This window comes from Phoca vitulina, unplaced genomic scaffold (assembly GCF_004348235.1).
Source record: "Phoca vitulina isolate PV1807 unplaced genomic scaffold, GSC_HSeal_1.0 scaffold46, whole genome shotgun sequence".
In the NCBI taxonomy this organism is placed as follows: Eukaryota; Metazoa; Chordata; class Mammalia; order Carnivora; family Phocidae; genus Phoca; species Phoca vitulina.
Genome location: NW_022589749.1, coordinates 5,166,841 through 5,191,635, shown reverse-complemented (window position 1 = coordinate 5,191,635; position 24,795 = coordinate 5,166,841). Strand labels below are relative to the sequence as shown.

The window sequence follows — 24,795 nt, the reverse complement described above, 5'->3', positions numbered from 1 at the left end:
TGTGACTCAGTCATGTCTTGGATGCAGAACCTTGCGGGGGGGTCTCTTACGTTCTCTGTGCTTCCCAGAGTTAAGGCTATTATCTGGAATAGGAAGGGAAGGAAGGAAGGAGAGAAAGGAAGAGAAAAAGAAGAAAAAATAATTTTAAGAAGGACATTGTTGTAGCCTCTTTGTGTTCTGAATTGCTAAACCATTAGTCAAGGAATAAATATGACTTTATGTCTCCTCCTTTCAGCAAAAAGAAAAGCAAATCCCCAAAAAAGTCATCCCTGGCGGCTCGGCTTTCTTTCTTTCGTCTTGCAGCTTTAGGCACTCTGCTTTTACTTCGTTGAGAATGGGATCGACCACAAAGCTGCTTTCACCTTTCATGTGCACAAACCACCCCCATTCACTGTCCTCTGACTCCTGCAATCTGTTCTTTTTAACCTTTGGCGGAGGCATTTTAAATGGAAAATGCCTCCGTCTTGCTTTTTCTCCAAGATCCTGGGCTCCTGTCCTCAGAGGCGACCTTTTGTAAATGAACAACTATCTTATTTTATTTTTTAAGATTTTATTTATTTACTTGTCAGAGAGAGAGAGAGAGCATAAGCGTGGGGAGGGACAGAGGGAGAAACAGGCTTCCCGCTGAGCAGGGAGCCCGATGCGGGACTCGATCCCAGGACCCCGGGATCATGACCTGAGCCGAAGGCAGACGCTTCACCGACTGAGCCACCCAGGCGCCCCGGAACAACTATTTTATTGAGGCCCTACTAAGCGCTGGATGTCTTCACGTGCTGGAGCTTGTTTGCATTTCGTGCAACTTTAAAATGATTTTTGGCTTCGTTTAACCCATTTGGCATCCAGCCTGCAAGTAACTGGGCCCCCGTCTGCACTTCCCGTTCCCCGTCAATATAACAGAAACTGGGCTCCAGACTTTCTTGGGATGGGTGGTCGTTTTCCATTCGGAAAACTGGGTGCAGAAGCCATGCCTCCCTTCATACCTGGGGTGGGGAAATGTGTTCTGCCAAAGGACAGACAGTAAATAGTGCAGATTCTGCAGGTCATACCGCTCACGCTGGCATCCTAAGGAGAAAGCAGACGCGGCTGGTATGTATGTGAATGGGTGTAGCCGGATTCCAATAAAACTTTATTTATGAACACTAAAATTTGAATAGCGAGTCATTGTCACATGTCATATACATCCTTTGATTTTTTTTCCTTTCTAACCATTTAAAAATATAAAAACCTTTCCAAGCCCACAGGCCATATGAAAACAGGTGGCAGGCTGAACCGGGCCTGCAGGCCGTAGTCTGTGGACCTTGGTGACACCTGCTTTAGACCATCAAAACCTCGAAGGACATCAGAGAGAGGCTGGAGAGACAAGTGGAAACGGTCCCAATTGCCCTACAAGTGTCCAGCAGGTGAAACTCGGCAAAAACAAACTTCGAGAGCAGCCTTAATCAGTAGCACAAAATCGTACCAGAAGCCTTTATTAATTGCCTATTATTTGCAAGGCCTCCTCCTGCTGAGGAGCTCCGTGAATAAGACCCACCAGGTCCCCCTCTGGTTGCTTACATTCTCTTAGGGGAGAGAAACATGAAAATAAAATTCGTTATCTACGTACAATTGTTTTCTGCTCAGCGAAAGAGGTATTAGGGGCTCTTAGCAGGGACTCTGCTTCTCCCTCTCCCTCTGCACCTCCCCCTGCTCATGCTTTCTCTCTCTCTCTCTCAAATAAATAAATAAAATCTTTAAAAACAACACAAAACAAAAACCCAAAATGTCAGTAGTGAACAGCTAATTCACTATTAAGCAACAGTATATGCAAAGACCTTCAGTTGGGTAGAAGGAGTAGAGTGACTTGGCCATTATAGCTTGATTTTCAGGAACAGGCAAAGTAAAGTTGGAGAGATGAGTAGGGGTCAGACCAGACATGCCTCTTGGTGCTAGGGGCCAGGCCGTGGGCATCACTGAAACTGAAGCTGATGAGGGTCATGGGATGAGTCCTGCTGCCATGTGGCTGGTGGATTTGAGGGGAGGCAGGCAGGAGCAGAGATAAGAACGGGATTACCACAGGTGCGAAAGGATGGTACTAGTAGCTGGATCTGCCATAATCATTGGGGATTGCTCTCCGTACCTGTGTGATCAGCAGGAGGGCCCAGAAAGTGGACGGGGAGCTGGAAGATCTGTCTCATCTCGTTCTCCCTGGACTCTTTTAAACCCATACCCAGGATCCCCACTCAACAAACACTGGTTGAATTCCATTGCTGGTGATCGTGTAGCAGAGGCGAAGGAAGTAGTATTCTGGAACAATCCAGAAGAAAGAAAAACTGCCTAAATAAACTCTGCTTTTGTTGAAATTTAGTCGCATGATTCCAAAAAGGGAAGATAATGGGAATATTGATGGAGCAGGTGCTTTGCAAATATTATTTGTCCTTTGCTCTGCCCAGCACACCTGCCTGTGCATATCATTATTCCAGTTTTACTTTGAGGAATTGAGACCCAGAAAAGTGAAGCCGCCTGGCCAACAGATACCCAGCGAGTAGAGGGCAAATTCAGAATTCTAGTCCCACTTCTCTGCCTCTAAATTCCAATTCTTTCCTCTGACAGATACCCTGCTCTCTCTGTATCTCATTTTCAAAGAATGGCCATGAAGCTTGCTTTACTAGAATGCAAATCTCAGGAGAACTGAGACCGTGTCTCAGTCACGACTATTTGCTGAATGAATTAGAAAGAAAGAGAGAGAGAAGAGAGAGAGAAAAAGAGAGAGAGAACAGAAGGAAGAAAAAGAGAAAGAAAGAAAGAAAGAAGAAAGAAAGAAAGAAAGAAAGGAAGGAAGAAAGAAAGAAAGAAAGAAGAAAGAAAGAAAGAAAGAAAGAAAGAAAGAAAGAAAGAAAGAAAGAAAGAAAGAAAGAAAGAAAGAAAGAAAGAAAGAAAGAAAGAAAGAAAGAAAGAAAGAAAGAAAGAAAGAAAGAAAAAAGAAAAAGAAAAAGTCTCGCAGAAGTCTTGGAAAGCGCGTGCACTTCCTCGCAGAACCAGCAGATGGCGGCAAAGGAACGGCCAAGCAAAGGCGAAGGAGGAAGTTGGAATTAGCTGCTTTTATTGATGGATCCTCCCTTCCCGGAGCTCTCTCTGCAAAACAGGTAGCTTGATTTTTTTTTCTTTTTTTCTGTTTTCTTTTTTTTTTCCCCTGGGAGGAACCTAGCGTTACTGTTGATGGACTGCAGTTCCCCCTTCCTGTTTACTCTCTCTCACCTCAGATCTCTGCTCAGAGACCAGGAGGGATCAAGAAATACGGGAAATAACGCCAGAAGCGCTTTCATGTCAAATAAAACCAGCGCAGAAATGGCTCGTTTATCAACAAACAGAAAAAGCGCCACGTCCTCGGCTCCCTGAGACAGACAGGTTGTGGTCAAACACTGGCCTCAGCATCCTCACATCTTGTGATGTGCCTGCGAGAGAGCCTGGGGTGGCGGGGTGGGGGGGGGGGCAGTTTGGATGAAGTAGAGGCTGGCGGAGGATTTGCTGATTTGGGGGCTGAGATGGTGGCGGCGGCGGAGAGAAGTAGGGAGCCTCAGCTTACAACATCTTGTTTGAAATCAATCTTGTCTTGACGCCAGGAAGAAATCCATCCCTAAGTGGCCAAGGACGACCAAAGAGGATTTATTTAGGCAGGACGAGGGGTGGTGAGGGGCTTCCCCTGGGATCCTGTTTTATCAGAGGAGAGGAAGGAGGAACGGTTCTCCCCGCCCCTTGAATATTTTGCAATGTCTAGGATGTTCCTTTGAGTGCTTGTGAACTTTCCTGGGCTGTGAGGGTGCTTGCCTGAATTTAAAAGTGAAAGAAATCAGAGGGAAGCATGTAGAGACGTAGGGGGCTTTTTTTTTTTTTTTTTAAGATTTTTATTTATTTATTTGACAGAGAGAGAGAAAACAAGCATGGGGGCGAGAGAAGAAGAAGCAGGCTCCCCACTGAGCAGGGAACCCGATGGGGGAACTCTGGGATCATGACCTGAGCCGAAGGCAGTTGCTTAACCAACTGAGCCACCCAGGTGCCCTGCAGGGGACTTTTAAAAATGTATCCACTCCAACCTCTCTGCCTTCCAAGCTAGTGGGGTCCCTGAGCATGTTTAGACTTGACCCACACACGATTTGGGTAGATGTCTATGTTGTTCTAGGCTGTGCTGGGTGGTAAAGTTAAAAAGCATTCTCAGCACTGAGCAAGGTCCCAGCCTTCACCTTGTTAATTTTTGCACTGAAAAAAAGGTTCAGGTGACCCTCAGACTCCAAAGGATCCCCCTCCAACACATATATATCCATATCCCAAAATTCAAGCCTCCGATTCCACCAGATGTGACTGTAATGAAAAAACTAAATCCTGAAGATTCCAACAAAGATGAAACCTGACCATATATATCACCGTATCACTGTGATGTATGTGGAGGCGGCCAGTGAAGGGGTATGGAGGTCCAAGAGCCCCCAACATGGACCCCAGCAGTCTCTCCACAAAGGGCATCCCCCACTGCTCCCCTCACCCTAGATCTTGAGGTGGGAGGGATGTAGTAAAAACTAATTGTTTTATGAAAAGTGGTTTCCTTTTATTGCCTGTGGGAGTGGAGTGGGGGTAAGCCTAGCAACAGGAGAGGAACACAGAATTCATTAGGGGTGATAATGATTGTTCATAATCATTTGGCTGATGAGTTAATATCATTAATTAGTCAACTAATTAGACAATGCCCGGCTGGGGCTCTGGGGGTCAGGAGGCTTCGATTCAAAACAAGCAAGGAAACAGTGTCCTAGAAGGTGAGAGAGATGGAGCTAGTCCCTAAAGCTAAATTTGACCTGGCCAAGGCAAGAGTCTCCAGAGGCCACCCTAAAACTTTCTGTCATTTCTTTTTGTCCCCAGAGCAGTGACAGGGTCCTAATTTGGTCGGGCTCACACATCTCTGAGAATCTAAGCATAACTGTAGGGTCCCCCTTGCCCCCAGATCCGAATGTATGCATAGTAACAAACTTCTTTGTAGGATTTCTGCGGATTCACTGAAGTCATGAGGTCTGGCTTCGGTTAAGAGCACCCACCCTAGAGAATACCCAAGTAGCTAACCCGGGCTGGCCTTCGCGGGGGCGTGGGGCGCCCAGGGGAAGGCCGGGCGGTGACTGGGATGATGGGTACACTATTCGGCTGGGTCCCCTAACAGGCTCACACCTCGGCTCTCAGGCTGTGTTGGGAGGATTGGGGGATGGGGGTGAAAAAATAAAGCCCCCAAGACAGCTGGCGCTCTCCTGGAGCTACCGCCAAAGTGAGTTAAAGACGCCCGCGCTGGGGACTGGGGCGAACCGCACCGCAAAAGTGGCAGAAAGGAAGTCGGCGGCGCACGCGAGTCAGGTCCGTGCCTGGGTGTCCCTGACGCTCTGGGGACCTCGCAGGGGCGAGGGGCGCACCCTCCTGTGCCCACCGCGCCGGCGGGAAGAGCGCCTAGGCGAGGGTTGGCTGGCGCGGGGCGTGAGGAAGCAATCCTCTCCTCCCGATGCGACTCCCCAACCCGAAACCAGAGCCCCGGTCATTAGCGGGAAACCGAAGTGGCTCGGGGATCGCATTTCAAAAGCTCAAATAGACTGGCTGACTGGGGACGTTGGACTGGGCGAGGGGTGGGGGTGGGGGGGATCCGGACAGCTCGGATGGTACCACTGTCCCCTCGCTAAGCCCCCACCCGCCCCCTATTCCAGGGACCGCACCCAAGCTGAGCGATCCAACACGCAGAGGCCTTTTGACTTCATCTCAGCTGCCGGGCAGAAAGCGCTCTGCGTCCTGGGGCAGAGAAGAGGGGTCCCTACTCCCTACACCCAGGCAGCGTGTTGTGTCACCCCTGCCCGGCCTGCAGCCGGACCCCGGCCTTGGCTCTCCAGGTGCGTGGGGCCTATAGCTGCCCAGGCCGCAGGCAACTGGGCCGCGCACCCTTAAGCGGGCACCCCCTTTCCTACGCAGGGCTGTGCTCTCCACACCCCTTCTCCCCGCTTCACAGCTGAATCTGGCTCCCCACTGGCCGAGCTCCCAGCTGAGGGCAGAGAGTTGAGGGTAAGAGGGCAGGAAAAACTAAATTTGCTTAGGGTCCTGGAAGCTGGGCAGGGTCGAAGCAGGAAAGAATAAATGGTCCTTGTGCGGGCAGAGTCCCCACTGCCGTCCCTGGCGTTTGCGCCTGGACAGATGGAACACAGCAAGCGGAGAGATGTGGGGGAGGATCCGAGGCCCATGGGTGGGCGGGGGAGAAGCCCGGTCCCTCTCTCCCACCCCGCGGGAAAGGGACCCTCTGGAGTTAGCGGGGGTCGCCCTGCCCACCCTGGCACACGCCAGCACCATTGTCATTCCCGCTCCCTCCCGACTCAGATCCCGAAGGAGAACACGGGTATCTGCTCCAGCGCTTTTAAATAGGGGTATTGTCCCCACTCCACCTCTCCCTACTTCTGCCTGCGAACAAAGGCCCCAAGCCTCCGGTCTTTGCCCCGACAGGTCCTTCGGGGGAGAAAGGGCCGGGGAATGGAACGCCAAAACAGGAGCTGGACTCTCCCACCACCGCACGACCGATGCCTGGAGAAATTCAAGTGTTCCCATACGAAGAGCGCGTGAGACCCATACGAAAAGCCGGAACACGCCCGTAGATTTCTCTACAGCCAGGACAACTGCATTACAGGTATGTACACCTCCGCCTGAATTAGGTATGGCGACTGAAGTGGCTTCTGGAGTCCACTTCGCCTGGAATTCTGGCTCCGGGTTTCCCGGCTGATCTCAGGTAAGTGCCTTAACGATTCTGTGCCTCAGTTTCCTCCCTCTGTAAAACAGGGATAAAAGTCATACCCACATTGTCGGGTGAACTGTGAGCATGAAAAGAGGTGACTTTTGTGGGGTGCTTAACCGAGCGCCTGGCACGTGCACGTGCCTCTCCATGCCAGCTATTTTTATTATTGTTGTTACGTGTACTTTGAACGCCGACATCTGCAACATATACGTCTTGATTATACGCATCTTGATTGTAAAACAACCAAATGCATCTACATCCGGAACTGTCTGGCGCATGCACTTCGAAATCTAAATTGGAAGAGACGTCTGCAGATGGAGCACGCACAAGTACACGCACACACACGCATCTCCTTGTGACACCTGCAGGTCCTCCGCCCCGGAGCGCCGGCACCCAAAGAGCTGCCCTTGAGTACGCACATCTACAGCTCTGTGTATTAGAGCCCACGACGCGGCCTGGCACCCACACCCAGCAGCCTCTCGCTTGGCTGGTTGCCGCGAGGTCGAATTTGGAAACCAGCGAGGCAGAAAGCGCGCGCATGCCAAGCGTGTCCAGCCGCTTGCAGCGCCCGAAGGCGGCTCCCTGTCTGCTGGCTTAGGGGAAAGGTCAGAACAAGGGTTTTCCTTCTTGGAAGGAATTTTTTTTTTTTTTTTTTGAGGGCCTACGCGCCGGGAACTTTCCCCACAAAGAAAGAGTGGGTTCCGGGCCCGCGCAGACCCAGAGGGAGGCCGTGCGCGCGCGCGCGCACACACACACACACACACACACACACGCACACGCACACACGGACGCACGCCCGCGTGCACACAGCCCGCTCCTACGGGCTTGCCGGACCCGGGAGGAGGGAGCGCCCAGGGTCGTGACCCCTGCCTCTGCCGGAGCGCGCCCTTCGGCCCCTGCAATTAGCGCCGGGAGGTCAGCAGGAACCCGGACGCCTTTACCCGCGGCTCAAAGCACAGCAAAAGGCGACCCCACCCCCGCCCCTCCGCCGGCCTCAGACGCCTGGGCGCAGCCAGGCTTGGAGCCGACCTCCCCCGGGGGCGGGGGCCACAGGGCTCCCGCCGGCACCCGCATTTGTCACCTTAAATCTACAAATCACGAAGTCGCTCGGCCCTGCAGGCTGCCGCAGCTGACCCTCGCCGGGGCCCCTACGGACTGCTGCTCCCTCGAGCGGCGGCCTTTGTCCCTGTAGACGCGGCCAGGGTAAAAACCGAAACGTTCCAGAGTTCTAAAGAAAGACAGAGAGCGCACCCAGGCAAAGGGAAGTCGCATCCAGGGTAGAATGTGAATTAGGTAATTTGGAGGAGGAGGGAATCCTTCCTCCATCTGCCCACCAAGAACACACAGGTTATCCCCTGCCCGGCTCGGTCGGGGGTGGGGGGGTGGGGGGTTGGGGGACTGCTGGGGATTTCTACGCCAAGCAGCAGGGTGCTTGGCCAGAAAATGATGAGAGGGTCCCCTCCGGAATTTCCTTACTCTCTTTGGAAACCCAAAGACGGGAAGGACTGTTTTTCTCATCTGGGGCCCAAAGAGGAGTGAAAGTGATATCCAGGAAAGAGACCACTGTTTCTTCCGATGCTTGGGAGGTGGGGAGGGGGGGGGGGGGCCGAGAAGGAGGGGAGCGCCGGCTGGGGTGGGGAGGATGAGAAGGGGCAAAGGTGAAACGCCCAAGTTCCGGAACCCAGGAGGCGCAGGAATGCCGAGCCAGCGGCGGCGACCTGGGCGCATTCGTGGGCCAGACAGATAGGTGGCACTCGAAGCCCGGAAAAAAGCCGAAGGCGCCTGCCCCGAGTGGCCTCCGCGGCGGCCGCCGCCACCATAAAGCCCGCGGCGAGATTGCGACCGGCGCCAGGTGAGTAATAGGCAACGAAATCCAGAGAGATTGCGAGCGGTTCACCCCCCGTCCATCAGCGCCACCAGAGTTACTCATTAACATCACTACATACAAATAAGATACACAGGAGATTAAGGGGGGGGGGGAGCTGTAGGGGAGACTGGCAACTCGTCTGAGCACTGTCCGAGAATTTGGGGAGGGGGAGCGGATGTGGGCTGGGAGAGAAAAGCCTTCCTTCCCTCTCCCAGGCCAAGGCTCTTTGCTCCCCGAATCGAGAGGGATAGCGCGCTGGGCACACCGTGCCCACGGCCACCTTCCAGGGGCGCAGGCTCCGCGCGCAACCCCTGGGCCCAGCGCCCGCCGCAGCAGCGCGCGCCCTGCAATTCTCCCGGCCCTCGGGGAAGCTAGGGCCCCAAAGGTCCCCCGGCCCTACAAGCCCCATCTCCCCCCCCCCCGTTGTTTGCCCTCTCACCCGGGGAGACAGCCCTGGAGAGGGTGTGGGGCTCCCCACGTGCCTGGCTGCAGATGCAAGGGGCTCGGCCCCCCTCTCCAAAAGGTCCCGACCTCGATCCCCTTGCAAGTCCAGGATGGGGGGGGGGGAATCCTCCTCGCCGGCCATTCAAGAGGCCCGAAGGTGACAGGGACTTGGGGCCGGGCTGGCGGGCTCCAGGGAGGGGAGGGGGGAGGCAGCCGCCAGGCAGGCTCCGGCTGGGTCCTCACGTCACGGCCCCCAGGGCAAGAAAAGGCCTCGAGAACCTTCCCTTGCCCCCTCCCCACCCCCCCGCACAAATACACCTCCTCTGGGGGTGGGGACAGCGAGGAGACCAAAAGACGGTCATGGCCTCACTCTTTTTTTTATTGAATGTTTCAATAATAAATTGAGCTTCAAAAGGCAACTCCCCGAACAGCCTGGAGGCTGGCTGGAGGGGAGGGCTGGAGGAGGGTATCAGCCTCCTGGGGGACTTTTCCCTGGGAGGGGGTCAGCGACGCGCCCTGGAATTACCTTTCCCTTGCGGGGAAAACCCGCCTCCTCCCTCGCGCGACACAGCTAAGTCCGCGCGGAGCTGCCCGCGCTCCGCACGCGCGCTGGGGCGCTCGGGTCAGCGGGGTCCAGGCGGAGACACCGGGGACCGCGGGGGGACGTTCAGGCCCGGCCGCTTCTCCCACAACCCGGAGGGTCGCTTCCTTGCCAAGCCGGGTCTGGCGGCGAGGAGATCCTGCCCCTTCCCTCCCCCCCCCGCTTTTTTTTGCACCCTGGTGCAAGAAGATACTTTTGCCTTGCGTTTCCCATGTCGACGTGAAAAGGGAGAGCGAGCCTAAAACGAAAACGTCCGCAGTCCTCGAAACGTATTTTTGGTCGGACTCGTGTGGGAACCACGGACTTAGGGGACCAGAGCATTCTTTTTCCATTAAAACTTAAGTATCTGAAATTGCTATTCTACCCAATTCTAATCAGCCCTCTTTCCGTCTCTCGTTTTGCTCCCTAATTTAAAGGAAAAGTAATTTCAGATTGAAGCGGCTCCCTTCTCCCCAGTAAGGGACTTTTGTTTCTAGCTTTGTAACTTGAGTGACAGCTCATTTGGGTTCCGTGGGGGCGGTCTTAATTACTCAAAGGCAAGAGAAGAGGGTTAGAGGAAGCAAGCAAGGACAGAAAGACTCTTCTTGCAGGAAAGTTTTCTAAAGAAAGCACTTAACACGAGGCCCAGAGACATTTCAATAAAAATTTATTGAAATTTCAATGTTTTAAAGAGAGGGGAAGAAATACAGAAAACCAAAGAACTCATCAACAATTATAACACAAAATATACCTTCATGAATTTTTGCCTTTAAACCATCTCTCAGCACCTGATTTGTGAACTGTGAATCTCTCTCTATAGGCACCAATTCAAAACACCATCAATATTGAAGACAGTAGTCAATTCCACTTCGTTTTGAAGAAATCAGACTAGCAAATACAAATACAAAAGAAAAATTAGAAAGTCAAACCACAGCCTCTGCACTCCCCACCCCCCCACCCCCCAAGCAATCTCAGAACCACACTTGGGGTGTTATATTTTAAGGAATTTAAGGTGAGCTGGGATGTGGCACCACCTCCCCAGTTTGGGGTGAAATAGGCCATGGCACTTTGCCCCACTCTTGGACACTAAAAAAAGAAATTTTTTTTTTTTTTTTTGCAGACAACTCTTTTGAAAGTGTGTTGGTGTCGGTGCAGAAAGTGTGTTTTCTAGTTTTAAAAGCGATCCTGTGACCTTGAAATAAAATTGATGAAAGGAAAACAATAACACAAAACCTGATAGCTGCGACCCTATTTACATAGAGCTATGTACAACGTCAATAAATTAAAGTTTAATTTTCCAAGCATTCATATTCCACCTATTTACAAGGGTTATCAAATAATTACATAAATACTTTGTCTAATAGTCTTGCTTCTTCTTTATTATTTTTCTTAAAACCTTGTTATTGCATATACAGGAAAGAGAAAGAACTGCCAAAGGAGGACATAAATCCTGCTACAGAGCTTAGATAAAATAAATTCATTTTTTGTGTTTTCTCCACCCCTTCCCTCTAAAACCTCCCCCTTGGGGTTGCCGACTGGAGGGTAGAGAAGGGCGGGGGAGAAAGGTGTGGGGTCATGTTCTTTTCTCTCTAAAAGCAAGCATTCAAAATAAAAACCACAAATACATTACTGTGGAACATGCAAGAAGAGACCTATAGCGGCTCTTAAAACATCACAAGAATATTAAAAAGACACAGATTTCCTTAATAGAGACCAAACAAGGATGGCAAGGACTTCCCTCCCCAAACAATGCTGCTCAGTAATTTATTTAGAACTGATATGCAAGTCACTATAAAGTTTTTAATCTTCACAAACAGAATCATGTTAATGTATTCATTTGTCCCCAGTATTTTTTTTTTTAATTTTGTTTTTGTTTCTACTTGACACGGTGAAGGAAAAAATATATAAATCTGCACTGGGGGAGAAGCCTTTCAACACCTCCCCTCCTGGTGGGCCTGGCTACCTTTTTCTTCCCACAGCTCCCAGACCAGCCTGGCTGGAGGTGCTCTGGCCATAAATGTTTTCACTCCCACCCCAATAGCTCAATGCAACAGACATTTCTGAGCCCCAGAATCTGAGCCAGATCCCGGATACATAAACCACGCCAAGAAGACAGGGCCTGTTTCTAGCATATTCTCTAGAGGGAGTCCGGCACCCCTTCCCAGACAGGACTGCACAAAGGGCCAACCCCACTGCACGCCCGTGGTTTATTTTACATCCAACAAAGTGCACTGCAGACTGGACTGGACTGGAATGAAGAGATTTTTTTTCTAGGGAGGGGTTTATGGGGACCCGCTGCGGGACCTGTCCGGCTTGGCTTCCAGGCCGCTGACCAACCGCTGGATGCTCTGCAGTTCGCTGGTGGCCGCCTCCTTCTCCGGGCAGAGTTTGGGCGACAAGGACACAGAGCTGGAGGAGAGCGTGGAGGAGCGGCTGTTGAGTTCCGAGCCTGAGTCCACGGCCACCGAGGCCGGGCTGGCGGCCAGCGCGGCGGCTTTGCCGTCCAGGGGCCCCGCGGCCGCCGCCATGGACGGCAGCGCGGTGGTGAGCAGGCTGCCGCTGTCCGGGACCGGCATGGGGATGGAGTACGGGCTGTAGCGCAGCCGCGGGCGCATGCTGTTCAGGTTGAGGAACGGGTGGCGGTGCACGGAGCTGGAGGCCGCGGCCGAAGACGCCGCCGCCGCCGCGGCCATGTACGTGTAGGGGTAAGGGAACAGGCTTCCGAAGGGCGACATGGCCAGGCCCTGCGGGAAGGGGAGGGGGCGTGGAGGGGGAGAGAAACGGAGGCAGTGAATCGGCCGAGCAGGGGCTGGGCGATGGGGAGGAGCCAACCTGGTCCGTCCATCTCCCCCCTCCCCACCCCCACCCCAACCTCACCACCTCCACCCTGGGGCCTCTGGCAAGCCATTCATCGCTTGCGGGGTGGGGTGGGGGCGGGGGAACACTCAAACATCCCTCTCTAGGTCCACTTGACTCCCTATGCCTCAGCTTGCTTATGGGGGGGAAAAACCCAGGGAAATACTAAATAGTTCATTTACTGATTGGGACTTTGGATATTAAACGAGCTAACCCCTGCCATGTGCTACACAGGACACCTGGCCAATAGAACTGCTAGAAATTCTCCCACTGGGGGTCAGCTGCTGCACCTGTGAAATGGGGCTGCAGTCCAGTCCAGCCACAAAGAAGGTAGCTGAGTGAAAACCACCACGGGGCATAAATTATGGGACATACATTTCTTTCATTCTTCCTCCCCCACCCCCAACACAGCCCTCCCACTCTAATTCCAAAAGTTTCTCAAATGAAAAAAAATCCAGAGAAGATCCTTAAGCTAAAGGAAATGGGGGGTGGTGGGTGCAAAAGGCATTCGCTCTAGAGAGAGACAAAGAAAGCACCCAGCCTGATACACTGGTATTATAGGTGGAGAAACTGAGGTAGGCCCCAGGGGTGCAGGAAGTCCCTCAGTGGCAGAAGCAGAATTTAAAATGCAGGCACCCCAGTCTGGGCTAGTTCTCTGTCCCTTGTCTTGGGGTACCATTAATACTTGTGTGCCCAGGCAGCCCCTCGCCCACCTATCCGCTGCCCACCTAGAACAAGGTCTCCAGGAGGGGCTCACAGAGAGGAGAGCAACGGGAGAAGGCCAGAAGCCAACCCTGTTCTCAGTTCCCTCCTCCCCCCCAGAGGGGAGGACAACCCTGCTTCTTGGCTCAGAGAAGGGAGACGAATGTGCTCAGACAAAACAAAGGCAAGGGCGTGCAGAAAACCCCACAGAACCTTTTCGCCTGGTTCAGAGCGTTTCCAGCGGCCGGGGACTTCTCCCCGGCTGCCCTGCCCCCCAGCACAGCTGTCTGAACCACACAGAGGCTGCCAGGCCTGCCACAGCCGAAGCCTGCCCCTATCCTCTGACATCTCCCACACGGGCACAAACCGTTAACCCTTTGGGGGACAGGGGACAAGCTTCCCACTGGGAGGAAAGGGTCAAGACTCAACTCCCACCCAAGGACAGTCAGCACCCCTCCCCCGGCCTCGGTCTCCCTCTTGTCTGATTCCTGGTGGCTGGTTGGCTAGGAGCCAGTTCAGAGATAAGAGACATTCCCACTTTGAAGCTAAAATCAGAGACCCTGAAAAGGCCCTGGAGTCAGACCGCCTGGGGTTGAGTCTCTGCGGCACCACTTACCAGCTGTGTGACTTTGGTTAAGTTATTCAACATCTCTGGGCCTCCGCCACTTCATTTATATTATAAAGTGGAGGTGACAACAGGGCCACTGAAGTCAGAACAGACCAAGTGCCACGTAAATGCTAGGTGTAGCTTCATGATCACTATTACTACCTAGCTACTCTACTAGAAACAGCCCTGACCTAAAAAAAAAGAAAATTTTTTTTTAAGCTTTTGGAAGGAGTGTGAGGTTATGCTGAGTCAATGAGGTAACCCTTGACCTAGCAATTATTACTAGTACTACCACCATTATTATTATTCAAAGCTCCCCGGGGAGGGGCACTGGGTGAGGGTCTGGGATCCCAGGGCTGGGAAACCAGAGCGAATGGAGAGAGGGTCTGGACCGCCCGGGGGAAGACCCCTCATTACCTGAGAGGCCAGGACGTGCTGCTGGAGGTGGAAAGGCAGGGTGGCCGCCGACGCCCCCGACAGTCCCTGCGCCGCGGCGGCCGAAGCCATGGCCGTGGAATCCAGGCCCGAGACGCCGGTGGAGGCCCCGGACACGGTGGCCAGCAGGGGCCCCATGCCCGCCGCCATGCTGGAGAAGGCGCCCCCCATGGCGAACTGGCCGGGGTGCAGGAAGAGCGGGTGCCCGTTGAAGAACTGCTGGCCGGCCAGGCCGGGGGCGAAGCCGAGGCCGGGCAGGGGGCCCTGGCCCAGGTGCGCGGCGGCGGCGGCCGCGTCCGTCTGCACCGTGAGCGGCGCGAAGGCCTCCTTGCCCGGCAGCGCGCGCCCCTCCTCGGCCTTGGCCGTGGCCGCGCCCTCACGGCCCGGGCTCCGGCGCTCCTCGGCGCCCAGGCCGCGGGTGCTGGACGAGATGGTGGCCGGGCTGTGGCGCGAGTCGGGCGACGCCTTGTCCAGCCGCCCGCTGTCCTGGGGCCGGCCGCCGGGCTCGGCGGCGAAGAGGTGCGCCTTGACCGCGGGGCTGCCCTTGTCGCGGCACGGCTCCTCCGACGTGGTGGTGGAGATCTTGGCCGCGTCGCAGGCCTCGGGGCCGTGCTCCTCTTTGCTGTCGGCCTCGGCGTCGCTCTCACCCTCGCTGGGACACAGATCTACCATAGGAGGGGCACAAAAGCCAAGGGGAAGGGCTTGAGCTGAAATCTGGGCCAGTGGAACTCCAGCTCGGCCGTCTACAAGCTGTGTGGTTCCCCGGGAACGCCCCTTAACCCCTCTGTGCCTCAGTTTTCTCATCTGCAAAGTGGGAGTGATGATACCTCACAACTTTAGTGGGATGTGTCAATAAGCTAAGAATGAATGAATTTAAAATATTTAGATAGAACTGAACCCCTTCTCCCACTGACCCCCTGCCCCAAATCCCTAGTGGATTTTACTATTTTTTACAATCATCCATTGAGCTCCTACTGTGTCAGACAAAGCCCTTCCCCACTCTGTTGCATTTACTTTTTTTTTTTTTTTTTTTTTTTTAATAAAATTAAACTCATCCTAAAACTCACTTTGGGAACACCTAGTTACTATCCAGACTTAGTTCAGTTGAGTGACCAAGATTAACACCTTCCACAAAATTGCCAATTCTTTCAGAAGGATTTGTTTGAACCCTGGCATCCGAATGGGCAGGGGCAGAAATGGACAGCCTCCCCCATCACACACACTCAGCGGAGCCTCCTGTTTGCCCCTGTCCCCGCGGACAGAGGTGGGAGCAGCCCACTCACTGCCCAGAGACAATCACAGATTCTCTTTCGCTGTCACCACACCCTCTGTGGGTGTCCTACCAGGAAAAAAAAAAAAAAAAAAAAAAAGGATCCTATTTTATGTGTAAAGTTTAAAGGGATTGAAGTCATAATGGACTTCCATTTTAATTCACTTAAAAACAGGTTTCTTCCCGTTGAGAGAGAGAGAATGCGTGTCTTTCCAAATAAACAGTACTTGGCTCTTTAAACACGGGAACTAACTGGGGATTTGAACCATCTTGTCCCCTCCCACTCCCCCCACCCTCCCTTCTCAGATCCCCACCGCTCCGGCTTCTCTCCCAGTGCCCATTGCTGCTCTATGGCTGGCTGTTTTCTCAGCCACCTTCCCTGTTCCAGGTGGCAGAGAATCCCTTGCCTCTCCCCGCCCCTCCCCCCCAACACATTTTAATCTAGAGCTAAAAGATAGTAAAAAGTCAGCAGTTGCTTGGCTGGAGAGAGTTGAGGGACAGAGACAGAGAGAAGTGCTCCATGCAAGTTTTCAAGGCTGGCTCCACCGAGAAAGAACATGCAGACACCCCACCCTCAGCCAAATCGAGGTTTGGGGGGAGGGGTTCTGAGCTCTCCTTTATACAACTTCGGGAGGGGGACACACCTGGCCACCCTGTTTGAACTCTGGCTCCTGCTTAGGGGCTTCTGGAAGCATCTGACGTTTTTTTGAAGGGCAGGTTCCCTGGTGGGTGCCCCGTCCCCCCAACTCCAGAGACCTGGAGTGGAGAGATCAGAGGTGACCAGGCCTACCTTTGAGGTTCGACGTCCCTACAGTGGACACGGCTGGAGACGAGGACTGAGCAAAGCAGTTGAAGGCTGCCTGTTCGCTGGAGGACTCATCTGAGGTGCCATTCTCCTTTTTGTGTCTGTCATCGAACACCCTCATGGACTGCAGGGTGAGCTGTTTTCTGTGGCAGAAGCCCACACCCAGCGTTACAGAACGGGACATACATTTCCCCTCTTGCCTGCCTCACCCTCTCCAAAGAGGCGTGCGCACACACAACCTCATCCAGCCCACCACCCACGGACAACACAACTGAGTTCTCTGAAACCTGCTTGCCCCAAGGCAGCCACAGAGACCCAAGCATGGTTCTCGACCCTTTAACTAGGCTGAAGAGTGTGGCACGGGGCTGGGGGGTGGTGTTGGAGGAAGGAGGCTTCAGGACCCGGGGCTCGTTAGGGAAAGGGCATGGGCCAGAGACAGCTAAGCAGCCGGCCCTACAGGAGGAGGGGACCTGGGTGCCCAAACTGGTGGACACAAACAGCCTACACACCCCCGACTGGTTGCTAAGACTGGGAGGAAGTTGCTTCTTTCATGGTGCACTTTAATTGTTTTACCAACACACTAATTAATCGTAACCGGAGTAAAAAAAAAAAAAATCCACTTAGATGTTAGAAATTATTTTATAATGCTCACCCCCACCCCGCAAGGGCATAGGTTAAAGATTTGGACTGATTTGCTGGATTTTAGAAATTCTTGGAAAAGCTGGTAGGGGAGGGGAGAGCGTCTTCCCTATACTATCCAGCTGTCTGCTTCATGCAAAATGATACATCTGCCCATGAAGGAGGGAGCCACAGATTTCTCAAGGGGCCTCAGTTCTGTCTGATGGTATTTGCAAGACAAGATTGCAAAAATTCCAAAGCGTTTTGTGAATGGTTCAGTCCTTTCCTGGGACCTGCCCGGGATGAACCTCAATTAATTAGGAATTAATAGGCATCTGTATATAATCTGTTATCCCTGACACTTTTCTTTCCAGACAAAAATGGTGTGGCCTAGTTCATCTCCTTTAAGGTAACTTGTAGGAGGTAGAAAAAGTACAGGGTCCTGAGGTCCGCAAGCAGGTGGCAGGGAGGCAGTCAATTATTTTCCACCCTCTTCCCCCCAACTTCTTAATAGAAGTGCCTGCATCCCACTTCTAATAGCTGAGATTTGGGCCCTAGAAAAGTGATTCTCCAAATTATCTGAGAAAGTAATACCAAGTGTCTCCGCTCACCTTTTTTCTCTCCTGCCATTTCCAGTGTCCCGGAAACCTTTTGCAAAAGGGTTGTTGTCTATTTTTAGCTGAGTTATCTAGAGGAGGAGACACAAGCAAGAAAGAGACATTGGCCTCATTTTCTAGAATGCTCTGGGGGTGTTTCCCCCCTCAACTCTGTCTACTAGAAATCTGACTGCCAAAAGAAGTCAGCAGGTTATGCCAGGTTTCAGAGAAAGGGAGAGGACCTCACAGTGTCAGTCAGAGGGCAGTGAGAGAAAAATCCAAAGAACTGTACCAATGGCTTGCATCTCTCAGAGGAAGCCAAACCAGGGATTCCAGACTGAAATTAGACTGTCTGGGAAATGCCTCCTTCTGTTCTGTAGGCAGCCTTCAGAGCTTGCGTTTAGAAATGGAGAGATTGTCAAAAGCTGTCAAAAGGGACAACCTGTAGATCTTAAAATTGTGCTTTCATTTTTTTTACATAGTGCAGTTAATCATTACATATGTTATGGCATTATTTCCTACCCCCAAACACACACACACACACACACACACACACACACACACACCCCTCACAGCATACACTCCAACCTTTTCTGTGAATCTAATGAAATGATTTATGGGGTTTTCGCTACCCTTGTGCCAGAGTGGGTTTGATTTTTTTGCTGGGTCTTGTGGGGTGGGGGGAGGGTTGAGGAATTACAATATTGACAATTACAGATGTCAAAGGACTGAATGACCACTGGAAACATTTGTTTTCATTTATATACTCTGCCACCGCCATTAGGTTGGAGAAGGCCTCTGGCCTCTTCGTCTGATCAAAAATGGTACATTTTATTATTACATTAACGGCTTACATTCACAGGGTTCTGGGTCTAGAGGGAGCATGCATTTTGCACGCTGGGGCAAAATGCCATAGTATGTCATTTTTCAAATCCCTTCCCTTTAAGGGGAAAAAAAAAATTATACAGAGTTCCCCAGAGGTGGGAAAAGGGCCCTTGGTTGGATTCTTGTTTCTTGGCATAAACTCCCGTATGCAAGATTGCAGGAAGAGGAGGTCCTGGAGTCTCAGTCTCCGGATTAAGAAAACATACCTGAACACCCCAAGGGCCAGCCAGAGGACCCACCCACGGTGACAGTGAGTTCAAAATGCAAGGTGTTGTCAGGTAAGCTAGACTCTCCCTGAGGTAAGAAGAGCAGGGGTCCTCAGTTGCTCCCCACCCACATAACTGCCTGCAAACAGCCACGCTGGGAACTGGTGAATCAGCAAGAGTCACTTTCTCCGTGTCTCTCTGTGCACATGCCCATGACCTTCAGGCCACCATAACTTTATATACCAGGTGCTGCCTGTTGGTCTATCTGGGGGTACCCCTAACCCCGGGCCTGAGGCCCAAGGGAGGAAAAACCTTCAAATGAACTGATTTTGACTTTGGTCATCTCATCTCAAAAGCCTCAGACAACTCGATTAGCATGACCCTGTGATCAGAGAAGGTTTTTCCACACACACACACACACATACACACACACACTCTCTCTCTCTCACACACACACACACACACCATAAAAAACACAGCAGCATAAAAGGTAATAAAAACCAGACCAGCTACTCAGGATTTCTGGCTAGGGGAGAAAAGCTGCTCTCCAATGGGATTCTCCTCCCAAGATCCCCAATGGCTTTTGCCTTCAATTTTTAGCTGGTTCCTTTAGAACCTGGAACCTGATTTTTGATCCTTCATCCTAGAGGAGAAGAGGCTGAGCCTCCAAACAAGAGAAAGGCCCAAGTGGGGAAGTGGCTGTGAGCACAGTTACAGGAGTGAAGTTAGTCTGGCATCTTTTCTCTCCGTGTCGGATTCCTAGCTGGTCAAGTTTTTGTTTTGCTTTGTTCTGTTTTTTTCTGTTTTGTTTTGTTTTGTTTTGTTTTCCCCTGCCTCTGTGACGTGCCAGACCCCTTTTCCCCAAAAGCTCCACAGAAGGGTCAAATCACAGAAGAAAAACTCAAGACTCCCATCCCTAATCTTTTCTAACTTTCTCCACCTCACCCGGAGCGGCCTGAAGGTGGGAGGGAAAAGTATAGCCATTAAAAAGAAAAGCGCCTTTGGTTACCTTATCATTCTGGTATGCCGTCACAGCGATGAATTCGGTTTCGGGGAACAAGTAAGTCCGAAATGTACTATAGGGAAGTTTCAAGATGTCATTGGCTCTCACAATGTGGAACCGAGGCTGGTATTTGTGCATGGAGTTCAATATTGTCTGCGGGGGGGGGGGGGGGGGGGGGGAGGGGGGGAGGGGGAGGGGAGCAGGGAGAAGGGGAGACATATAAAAAAAAAAAGATTTAGTGGGACCAATGGGACCTCAGGACCCCTGCCAGGCTGACGTCTACCCCACCGAAGGGTACCACGCTTATGCCGAGCCCACCTCCTCTCCTCGGAGTACCTCTTTGGGTACATTCCGCTCCACAGATATCCTCTTCTGGAGAATCCAAATTGCTCCTCAATTTCCAAAGGGTCCCCCCACCCTCACCACCTAAGGTCCGTTCGTACCTTGAACCCTAGCCTACCTGAGTACCAAAACTATAATTCCCCTGCCACGTTGCGTGATCACTTGGGAAGGCCAAAGTCTTAAAAGATAGAGAAAAACATGCATTTTAATTTACAAAATGATTCAGTCCTTTAAGTGCCCACTAATTGACGAGCCCAATCCACTTAAAGCCCTGAAAGGTTGAACTCTAGAGAGGAATATTTATGCCTTAATCAAATCAAGGGCTTCAAAGGCGATCCGCGCCCGCTTGAAGATACTTCCGTGCCATTCACGTCTTCCTGGGCCTAATCTTTCTGCTGATTCCTCGCTTATCACTCGGCTTTATTTGTTGAAATGTTGGGGAGAGGTAAGGGCAGGGGGCAAAAGGTGTTTTGCTTGACTTTTATAAGCAATTCTGGTCTCCTAAAAGTTGCTAAGGACTCCCCCACTGAATCCATATATACACTCCCAACACAGAGACACACAGACACACACACACACACACACACAGTTTTTATCCTGGAGAGCTCAGCCTCATTTCTAGTAAACCTGACTTTCACCTCAGCCCCATATTCTTTTTTCACAGAAGAAAGAAATCTCTCAAAAAATGCATTCACCCCCTTTAACCAATGTAGCCAAGCCTCTGAACCTTAAAACTCCCACAAGAAATAATACGGTTGGTTTCAAAACAGAAGTATGATAGCTCAGAACCAATCCCTGGCGCACACATAACTTTAAAAATTGATTTTGTATCTTAACGATTGGTTTTTATCTTCACTGTCAGCCATTTACCAAGATCTGGGATTGCCACAGAACGTGAGCGGTTAGTGTTTTGGCCCCTCAATTTTTTTTTTTTTTTTTTGAGAACGCCAGGCCTTCCATTATCCGAAGAGAAACACCCCGGAATCCTCTTGTTTCGGATTCAAAAACTTTGCTATGCTTAGCAACAGAGAGCAAGGGAGAAGCCTGAGCAGAAACTGGTGATTTTTGCAAGGAGAGGATAAGTACTGCCTTCCCTAGGGTGAAGAAAGAGGAAATTTTACTGACGGGAGCCGTGTAACTTACAAATCCGTGTTTGTCCGAAATGTTGTTGGTGAGTTTCAGTTTGTGGAAAGTGACAACTTTGGACATCCACTGTTCCCCGGTTGCAGGGCTGTCTGGGTGAATGTACATTCTCTTTGGCATTTCAGGGTCAGCCTTACCCGCCACCATCCACCGAGAATTATGAAATTTATATCGACAGTCATCAGCAGCTATAATGTCCATCAACAAGATATACTTGGCTTTTTTATCCAGCCCAGAACATCTTACTTTAAATGGAGGAAACATTCGCCTACAATTGGAGGGAAGAGAAAAGAAGAAAGAAAAAGAAATCACTCAGACTCTTGGCTTTGATTCCCTATTTACCCTGAAATACTTAAATCAAATTTAGAACTTTTCTATTGTGATTGACTGATGGGCTTTGGTGTGAGAGCCACTGAGTGCAAAATCCTATTCTTTCATGGCCCAAGCATTACATATGCTCAGTTTCTCTAACGGGAAGTGTTCCCAAGGTTCAAACAAGTGAATATTGCACTACAGTTCTTTGCAGCGTCTAATACTTTCTCTACAATTTTTTCCTCTTGTAGGACTTCACAGATGGCCCTCTTTACAGAGAAATTCTTGCCTGTGCTCTTCCCTTTGAGTGTCTACTTCTAAACTGCTTGGGGTAGGATTTTAGTAAAGTGGGGTCAGTCAAGGCTAGAATTTTCCACCATTCCATTGATGAGAAAATGTTAGGAAATAAACCTCCACCCTCCCTGCTACGGAACAGGAATCCCGTGGCTGGCGAAATGAAACTGGCCTTCAGTGAGTTCTCAAAACGAATTTTGTAGTTTGGGCTGGACTCCTGGGCCTGATAACCGATCTGCCTCGCACGCCTGCTAACCGCGTTTCTCCTCTGGCTCAGGCTGGTCCCAAACTGCAAGATTGTACCACCAAACTGCCTTTTATTTCTCAGGAGTGTTGGCATTCTAGAGCCTTGACTTAAAAGGAAGCACTTCGCTGTGAAACTGAGGAAATGTCTTCTGGGTTTGAGGATTTTCTGCCAAAACTTTGGCCTCGTTTAGCTAGGAAAGACACAGAAAGCTCAAGACATCAAGAGAGGGATTTTCTTTTTATTATTCCAATGTTACGCCTTCATAGATGTCAAGGCCATAAAAAAAAAAATCAGTGATTTTAAGTGACAGGCAGGTTTCGGTCAGGCAAGGACCTTTTGAAAATTATGTAAAATATGGTTGATAAGATTCACACGTAAAAAAGCAGTATGTGTCTCTCCACTGGCTCCTTGGATCTGCAAACATAATCTTAATTATCCAAAATTGCCTCAACTCTCCCTCGGATTACAGACACGTGAATCGGTGTGGCCAAACAAACCCAAATGCCCTCCAATTTCTCTGTGACCCTGCCAGAGGCAAGCTCAGACCCCCCTGCAGACCCAGAGGCTAGGGTGGAGGGGCAAAAAGGGCAAGTGGATAGCTAGTGTCAGGTCTCCCACGACCACACAAAAGAAAAGGGCGTAAAGTTGTTCTCACTGGGAACAAAACGAAACAAACGAAACAAAACATCAACAAAGGCGTAAGGATGGAAAGGTTTGCAACAGTGAATTTCCTGCAGTGGGGTGGTTTTCTTTCTTCCTGCGGAGGTGTCTGTGCTCCCTGGAAAAATTCTAGCCTGTAGGGAAACCAGGATGCAGAGCTAGGTAGGAGAAAGTACCCCCTGCAGACGCCCAGGTAAGCTGAAATTTCCTGCCATAGAAGCAGGGCCCGGGAATGTCTGTACACAGTTCCAGGGGAACTTAAAAGTTTTTCTCTAAGCCCAAATTAACTGTTCTGGGAAGAGATAAAAAGGGGGGGGGGTGTAAAAAAACCCTCCAATAGTTTGGGGGGAGGGGGCCCTGCCACTTGCTTACCTTCCCGACTTGGTAATGACCATCTCGGTGCCCCGCTTGTGGAACTGATCCCAAAGTTCTTTGGCCTCGAGGTGCACCTTGGGGTCATCCTCCACCTCTTCTTCGGGCTCCATGGTCTTCAGAGGCCTCAGATGCGCCTGGGGCCCCAGGGACGAGAAAGGGATGCCGGTCTCGGCCGCCCCCACCAATTGATCCATGATCGGCTTGGCCAGGGCGCCCGGCAGAGAGAGCGCCGCCGCGCCGTTGGGAGGCAGCGTCAGCGCGGGGAAGAAGGGCGGCTGGTGACCCAGCACCGCGCTCATGGCGAAGTCCGGCGCCCGGTGAGGTAGGAACGGATGGTAGGCCATGCTTGTCCCAGGAATGACCGGATCTCTCATGGAGAGGCTCATCCACTCCAGGCGGGGCGCTGGGCTCCAGCCGGGGACAAGTCCGCAGCTGCTGTTTGGTTTTGTTTTTGGTTTTTCAGCAGCACATAGTTTGGAAAGGAAAAAAAGAAAGAAAGAAAGAAAGAAAAAAAGGGGGGGGAATCACCACTCGAGCACCCTAGGGAAAGGGGAGGAAAGAGTCTTTTGGGGAGGGGGGATGCCGCTTTTAAAGAGGGCAAGGCGAGAAATCAGGAGACATAGTCGCTTGGGTGACTGTCCTTGTGCCTTGCGTTTTTTTTAAAAAGCCGCTCCTGGAAGTCGGTTTCACCGGCGAGAGGAGCGAGCAGGGTCTCACCCGCGCCTGAGCCCCGCCGCTTCGCCGGAAGAGACACCGCAGCCCCCGGTCCCGGGAATCGCTCCCCGGCCCCCAGTTCTTTGTTGCAAATGCGAACGGCTCCGCTCGGAGACTTTTTACCTTTTCTTCTCCTTCTTCTTCCCCGCCCCCCTGTCTGTCTTCCTCTCCCTCTTTCTCGCTGGAGGCGTCTGCAGTTGCGCTAGACCAGGCTTCACCAGCGAGCGAGAGAGCGGAAAAGTCTCTCGCCTTAAAAAGAAACAACAACAACAACAAAAAACAACTCTCTGATTTAAGCCCTGTTCTACCAGCGCTATCAAAACTTGAACTGCAAACTGGCTTCCGTTCGCCCTCCTCCTCCTTCCTCTGCTCCGAGCCTCCGGAGGGTGTCTGGGTTGCAATCCGAGTCTTGCCGTGCTCTCCTCCCGCGCCTGTCTTCCTTGTCCTAAAACGTGAGCGAAATCGCTTCCTAAATCTGCGTCCAGACGCGCAGGGCAGGGAGGATTTAGTGGGGGGGAATGAAAAGGGGAGAGGGGGAGAGAGAGAGAGAGAAACAGAGAGGAGAGAGAGGGACGGAGTGGGAGAGGGAGCGCGAGGAGAGGGAGGGAGCGAGAGCGAGCGAGCGAGAGCTCCGCGCCACCCTCCTCCGCCTCTAGAATTCCCCGGGCGTCTGCTCGGCGGCTCTAGAAGGTCGGGCTCTGCTGTGGGCTGCGGGGAGCCGGAGGCCTCTTGATTGGCTCTTTGACGCTTTCGGACCAATTGTGTTGCTGCATAGGCGTGGTTTTCACAGGTCGAGTGCTGGGGGATAGAGCCGAGTTATAAAAGGAAGGTGTCGGAAACTGTAACGTCGCAGCGCCGCATCGGTACTACTGCCTGTCCTGTGAATATGTCAACATGATCAGAGGGAGGGCGGGGAGCCACTGGGGAGCGCGCGCAGAGTCGCCTCTAGGTGGCTTATCGAGAGATCGCCGCAGCCCCTGAGCTCGCTCGCCTGCGCTGGCTCAGCCCACGTCTGAAATGCCTCAGTCATCCAGCCGGGGATCGAGGGAGGAGGCAGGGCCC

The 24,795-nt window shown here is 51.9% G+C and overlaps 1 protein-coding gene across 2 annotated transcripts; it reads right to left on the bottom strand.

Annotated features, from left to right (window-relative positions):
• Positions 1–10,659: 10,659 nt before the first annotated feature.
• On the bottom strand, positions 10,660–23,473 carry TBX3 (T-box transcription factor 3). 2 transcript variants are annotated; one of them, XM_032431601.1, is made up of 8 exons: positions 23,017–23,405; positions 21,132–21,399; positions 20,107–20,166; positions 19,653–19,799; positions 17,568–17,644; positions 16,324–16,481; positions 14,246–14,928; positions 10,660–12,407 (listed from the first exon to the last, which is right to left on the bottom strand). In XM_032431601.1, exons 1-8 carry the CDS (start codon positions 23,403–23,405, stop codon positions 11,946–11,948), a joined length of 2,244 nt encoding a protein of 747 aa, XP_032287492.1. In that variant the 3' UTR covers positions 10,660–11,945. The 2 variants fall into 2 exon arrangements, with proteins under 2 accessions (XP_032287492.1, XP_032287493.1); XM_032431602.1 differs by lacking the exon at positions 20,107–20,166 and having other exon boundaries at positions 11,946–12,407; positions 23,017–23,473.
• Positions 23,474–24,795: the final 1,322 nt, after the last annotated feature.

What these genes read in the sequence shown, in the direction of transcription:
- TBX3 (XM_032431601.1), bottom strand. Translation starts at nt 23,405, where the DNA reads ATGAGCCTCTCCATGAGAGATCCGGTCATTCCTGGGACAAGCATGGCC. An exon ending in CGGCATACCAGAATGATAAG is followed by an intron (nt 17,645 to 19,652) that starts GTAACCAAAGGC and finishes CTCCTCCTCTAG; the next exon opens with ATAACTCAGCTAAAAATAGA. An exon ending in AGGGACGTCGAACCTCAAAG is followed by an intron (nt 14,929 to 16,323) that starts GTAGGCCTGGTC and finishes CTCCTATGGTAG; the next exon opens with ATCTGTGTCCCAGCGAGGGT.